This window comes from Gadus macrocephalus, chromosome 4 (assembly GCF_031168955.1).
Source record: "Gadus macrocephalus chromosome 4, ASM3116895v1".
Classification (NCBI taxonomy): domain Eukaryota; kingdom Metazoa; phylum Chordata; class Actinopteri; order Gadiformes; family Gadidae; genus Gadus; species Gadus macrocephalus.
Window position 1 is genome coordinate 10,649,117 of NC_082385.1, and position 6,488 is coordinate 10,655,604.

General features: G+C 42.6%; 1 protein-coding gene across 1 annotated transcript; it reads left to right on the forward strand.

Annotated features, from left to right (window-relative positions):
• The first annotated feature begins 4,308 nt into the window (after nucleotides 1-4,308).
• Nucleotides 4,309-6,075, forward strand: LOC132456020 (zinc finger CCCH domain-containing protein 13-like). Its single transcript, XM_060050167.1, has 2 exons — nucleotides 4,309-4,854; nucleotides 4,940-6,075. The coding sequence occupies exons 1-2, from the start codon at nucleotides 4,458-4,460 to the stop codon at nucleotides 5,461-5,463; spliced, it is 921 nt and encodes a 306-aa protein (XP_059906150.1). The 5' UTR covers nucleotides 4,309-4,457; the 3' UTR covers nucleotides 5,464-6,075.
• The last annotated feature ends 413 nt before the right edge of the window (nucleotides 6,076-6,488 follow it).

A 6,488-nucleotide genomic window follows, 5' to 3' on the forward strand; every position in this document is an offset into this window, starting at 1 on the left:
TTATGTTTGTTTTTTCTGAGTGCAATTCATTGAACTTTGTCTCCTTGAAGCAGGCCAGACGTCTGGCTGCTTATACAGTAATCAATTTCTTACAAGGCAAAATGGTTGCTTCACATTTATTCATTTTTCGACGTGAAAAATGTGCTACTAAACCACACTCATACTTCCATACAAGATACTAAGGTCAATGGTATGTTATTGTTAACATGTATGGTAATTAACTGCCAAATATATGTAAATACAGTAGGAGTATGAAGCTTAATATATCCTTGTACTTCATGCAACATATATATAAAAAATATATATACATGCATAACATAACCATAATGGCAAAACCTTTTGATTCAGTGTAGGTGTGTACCTTGTCCGTTAAACTCCGGCCGAACTATAGATTACAATTCAATCAATCAGCCAGTAGGGGGAGCTCCTTAAGCCATTCGGGCTGGTAGGGGAGAGTCCACGTTTGATTGAGGTTGGAGGTGACCTGTCGAAGCAGAAGAGCACTATGTATAAAACAACGTTTGGAACCTGACTAAACGTATATGCGGCTAAACACTGATATGCCACTCTGAGTAATTGACTGTCAATCATGATGACAAACTGTGATTTAATGAAATACCCATTGATCTATTGACATCCAAGAGCTAATCCTTCTGGTATTTCACAACATTAATTGGCATTAGACTTCATGAGAACGCTTTGAATAAATAATTAAATGGATTTGATGGAAGTGGATGGAACGATGCTGAAGAGCACACAACACTGTCTGACATGATACAATTCTGGGAGGAGGAAGGTAAGACAGGCTGAATGAGTGTGAATGCATAACAGTGGTCTAGTGAGGACGGAGAGTGTTGCCTAGCCAAAAGAGAGTGCCAACAGGGGAGTCCAACCTGACTAGACCGGGATAGTAAAAAGACCCAGAATAACAACAGCGTGCTTGCAATGCCATTCATCTAAGAGGACACCAGGGGGGCGGGGGAGCAACACTCCAGCCAACTTGCTCATCCTGATTAGTGGATGAGCTCCCCTTGGACCGGGAAAGATCTCTCAAAAACAGACAAATCTCCATGAGAATAGAACAACACACAAGACAGTGACACTACGTTCTGCATAATCAATTTACAAATGCACCGGCTACATTATGATGAAGTTTGACCTTAGTGTGACACACTTAAAATGATTGCGGACTTAAAGAGGGCACACGCACACAAGCATGTCAATAACAACAGGCCGGTGCAGATCTGTTGTCTCGAACCATAGAACGTGTTCAAATGATACCCGCTTCATTCGGCCACATTCTGCGAGCCAAGACCAATGTACCAATGTGACTTGCTTTAAAAAAGATTTTGGACAACAACGATGGCCTCTGGCTGTGAATGCCAGCGTCTCTCTGCGAGCCGCTAGAGAATAGGCCTACCATCACTTTTGGTTGTTTCATTTCACGACATTTACAATAAATCTCCAACTCTGCAAAACATTGATGTTAAACATTGATTCTGAATTGATTTATTTTTGTGAAAACATATATCAAAAAGACACAAATAAAAAACATTATTAGCTCCAAAGGGAAAAAGAATAACATTAAAGCCCGAAATTGAACGAAGCAGAACAAAAATGTAGTTAAAGCAGCCAGCTGGGGGGTTTGGTGGGACTCCATGAAAAAAAATTAATCTAACTACTTCAGAATGTCTAGGCCGTCTAAACTGATCCACCCAAAAACACAATTACAACTCCCACTCCCTGTCTGATGTGAAACATAAAATGCAGCTGAAAACAATGTTCACAGATCTGACTTGGACATCTTATCTGGACCTCCGTAAACAAGCAAAGCGGGTCAAAAAGCCATGAATGCAAGCCGGCATGTCTAGGCCGGGTTTAGGGAGAACAAGCCATCAAAGATACATATTGTCGTGGAAATATCAACCATAACTATAATGTAGAATTATATACAAATTATATTAACCTTATTTATATAATTCCCTTCCTCTCTCCGACTGAGAGCTATTAAGATCGTTGTCATTTGCATTGCCATTACAGCCACAAAGTCTGAAACTCAGGCAAAGCCAATTGACTACACGACTTCTTTGTTGTGTAGTTTTCTTTAACTGGGTTGCAGCCTTGCTTGCAGACTTGAATACATATCCACTTCCCCCATAGTGCATTGCAGTTTAACTTGGCCTCTCCTGTCAATCCTAAACTCTCCACGATGGTCACTCCTGTGACCATCGGGAGTGACCATTGTCATTCCCGACGATTGTCGTTTCCCTATAAGAATCTTGTTCACCCATTGTCTCACTGAATGGTTGCTGCCTGTACTTTACAATGATCATTCTCTAACATTAAATCAAATATTTTGCTGGCCAACATGTCCTAAAAATAAGTTTATCTTCATCACTGATTATCTTAGATCATGTGCAGGTTGGAGACATGGCTAACAGGATGCAACTACAGGTCAGCTGATCCTCAGGGGCCAATCAAACTTGGCTGGCTTTGATTGCTGTCTATCTCCTTTGTTGCAATGTGATGTTACTCCCCGTATCGATCCGTAGTATCCGTATTAGTGCATATGCCACAATAATTTATATATGCCATGATCCATATGAAAATGTCAATATCCAGATTGGTGTGTGTGTGTGTGTGTGTATGCGTGTGTGAGGGTGAGTGAGTGTGTATGTCGGATGAAAACTTAAACCATACGATAAACCACTCTCAGGAACGAATAGCGTCAATCCATCCCATGTTACATCGGACCAACCATACATGAACCAGTTCCCCAGTTGTGCATCCATATGTCTGACCGCGTCGGACCATGTATATCATACATGGTCCGACGCGGAAATAAGCGGAGCTGGGCTGGTGATTTCCCAAGCAGGGTCAGCCCAAGCGCCTGTAGGCCTACAAACCACCAAAGCAGTGGTCATCGCAGGGTAGTCACACTCTCACACGGTTTGAGTCCTTGCACGTTTAAGCCCTCATACGGATGGGTGACCACAACCACTAAATGTTTGCCTCATTCAATTGTGTTTGTTCTCCAACTCAAAATAACGACATCTACTGCAAAATGTTTTATTACTGTCTGCAGCAGACGGAAAAAATATGCATGGGTACACAAACACACATCCATTCAACAGGCCCATTGAGCCAATCCATTACCGTAAATATGAGCAACAAAATTGACTTGACGAATTCCACTATGAAAAATCCTAAGAAGTTGATCAGCACTCCACTCTCTCAAACACAATGTGCCTGTCACACCAAAGACAGGATTGACTTAGAGGGATGGTGTCGGAGTAAAATATAACACAATGGATGCAATAGCCATACTCGCATTAAGAGATAATTATGATTACAAATTTGGTCATGTATCTTTAAACTCCCATAACTAACGATGTCTGTCTGTGAATTTATTTAAAAGTATAAAGTTAATCAATAAAGTTACATCTTGGAAACTTCTAAGAAACACCTAGAGTGGCATTAAGAATTTCCACATAAAAAGACTAACTAAACAAAAATGCTGTGAGGTGAAAGGAAAAGTTAAGAAATGTATGGGAGACTTTTTCGGGATGTTTAAAAAGCCATTGAATGATTGAGATATTGATTGATTGAACATATTTTGTGGGACTCATTCCTCCAAAATAGTGTCAAGGGGTTTAATAAATATGACAAAACAGTTGCTAAATCATCAATCAAACACTTGCGTTTAACCAACTCTGAAGAAAATAACTGATGATATGTCAGGATTAATGGTAGGAACTGCTTGCTTTTAGAGTAATAGGTTTGAGCAAAGTTCCATTTAATATGGACACTTTTCAAAGGTGTCCATGGTGAGATTAACATTTCTGCAGTAGAGGAAGTATTCAAGTATGACAAACAGTCTCGTAGAAATGTTTGACAAACAGTCCTGCAATGGCAGATGCAGTTATGTATGATAAACAGTCCGGTAGTATGTATGACCAACAGTCCTGCAGTGGCAGACTTAAGTGTAGGCTATGACCAACAGTCCTGCAGTAGCAGGATGCAGTCAAGTCAAACATCGTCCTTTTGGAAATAAGTTGGATTCTGCAATAACAAATCATGAAATGTTTAAATATGTGATCATCATGGAGATGACGTTTCTTTAAATGGAATGGGAGGCACGGGAAGGGCGTTTTGGTGGGATTTTCTGAATGGACCCAAACATCAACCACCTCACTGCTGCCCTCTGCACTCTTTATTAAAGACCTTGATTCAGAATGACAGCAGACATCAGTGGTGCTGTCATTTCAGTACATGGGTGCCAGAGGGGGCAATAAGGCACACACACGTCAAGCTGTTCAATACGGGAATGTTACGGCAGCGGAGGCAGAACAAAGCCGAAACGACGCCTCCGTTCTGATGACGCGTTATGTGTGCGACCCGCCAAGGGGGGATTTAAAAACAACTCAAGAAAAAGAGACAAGTAAATAAAGCATCTAATGATATTGTCCAAAATGACGGGAAATTGGGGTGACTTCGAGGTCCGGGAGCTCCTCGCCCTCCGAGCATTGGACGAGATCCACCGTCACATTACCGGGACGGTGAAGGACGGTCCCGTATTGGAGAAGCTTGCCAGAATGCATCGCGAACGGGGCTATTCTCGAACCAAGGCGCAGGTGATGAGCAAACTCAAGAATTTGCGCAGAAAATTCCACCAGGTCAACAACTATAATGGCAAGACGGGTAGAGGACGGTTGGACTGGACGTATTTCGACTTGTGTCAGGCGATCTGGGGGGAGTCCAGTCTCTGTGCCGATCCCTCCGTTGAGAGCGGTCCACTTTCGGACACCGACGCCAGCAGTACACGGGGCGAATCTGCATCTAACGATCAACCAGGTACAAACGTTTCCTTGTTTTTGATTAATGTGTTGCCCATAAAGAGCCGTCTCGCTTATGTCTGTTGTGTTCTTTTTCCCCCTAGAAAAGCTGCCGAAAAGGCGGAAATTAACCAAAGCCCCGGTGCTGAAGACAGAAACGGACTATGATGAGGAGAGGGGGGCAGAGGATGAGGAGAGAGCACGTCTCCCCCTGATTCCGGAACCCAGATGGAGAGGGAGCGAGCGAGAGAGGGAGAGGGAGTGGGAAAGGGAGAGGGAGGTGGAAAGGGAGATGGAATGGGAAGTGGAAAGGGAGATGGAAAAGGAGAAAGAGAGGGAGAGAGAAAGGGAGAGGGAGATGGAAAGGGAGAGAGAGCGGGAGAGAGAGAGGGAAAGGGAGAGAGAGAGGGAAAGAGAGAGGGAACGGGAGAGGGAAAGGGAGAGAGAGAGAGAAAGGGAGAGAGAGAGGGAAAGAGAGAGGGAAAGGGAAAGAGAGAGGGAGAGGGAAAGGGAGAGAGAAAGGGAGAGGGAAAGGGAGAAAGAGAGAGAAAGGGAGAGAGAGCGAGAAAGGGAGAGAGAGAGGGAGAGAGAGAGAGAGAGACTAGAACATGCAAAAAACATGCTATAACGCCATACTAATGTGATTAAGCAATTCATTTCTTTGTCTAATTGTCACAATCAATAAGAATGTTTTTTAATATGTACACTTATATATGATATAGTATACCATTTTTATATATTGTAGTAATGCCCATTCGTACATATCTTATTTCTTAACTTTCAGTTGTTATATTCCTACTCTGGATTGGAATGCATTTCTTTGACCCTACGGGATCAATATCATGTTTCTGGCTCGGATTAAAAGACCGGTCCTAATCTGCCGTGATGTCTTCATGGCTAAGGGTGCTGGTGATGGTGATGGTGGGGACGTTTTCCTCCCCCACGCCAGTGCAGCTACACACAATGACTGTTACTGCAGCATGGATTGGTTTTGTTTTTTAAACCTGCCGCTGTCGAGAAGGCGGATATCAGCTGAAGCCCCGCTGAACCCAGAGAGAGGGTTTGAGAAGCAGCTCAGAACCAATCATAGACAGCTTCGTTGTCTTCCTCTACAGGAAAATCCTAACCAATGAATATTTAGAATATACCTAACTGGATATCATTTGGTTATAATAGCCCAGTCTGGCTTTTGGTTCAGTTATATTGTTCTGTATTGCAATAAAATATGATTGCATTTAAAGACTCCTTACAGTTAATGCCCATGTCTGGATCTGACATATCATCTCTTCTACTAACTGTATATTGCCAAAGGTTCGGCTGATGGTGTGGACATCTTCCTCCTTGACACTTAAGCAGCGCTGTAAAATGATTTATTCTCTATTTGGATGTGTTTCGGAGAGAAGGAAAAGCACAGGGCAAAACAGAAGTCTAGGAGACTGGAATAGCAATGTAGTTTGTGTATCCAAGTCAATCGGACACATGGGTAATAGCATGAACACTACATGCCCTTGTCAATATTTGACAGCCCTGCCAACATAAATATCGTGGGTAAACAACCACAACCAAAGCAAGGTATCCATCATAGGAAGTAAGCATAAAGGGTTGGTGCGGGGGGAAGGGGTCTTGTCTCATTTAAAACCATGGAACTATAGT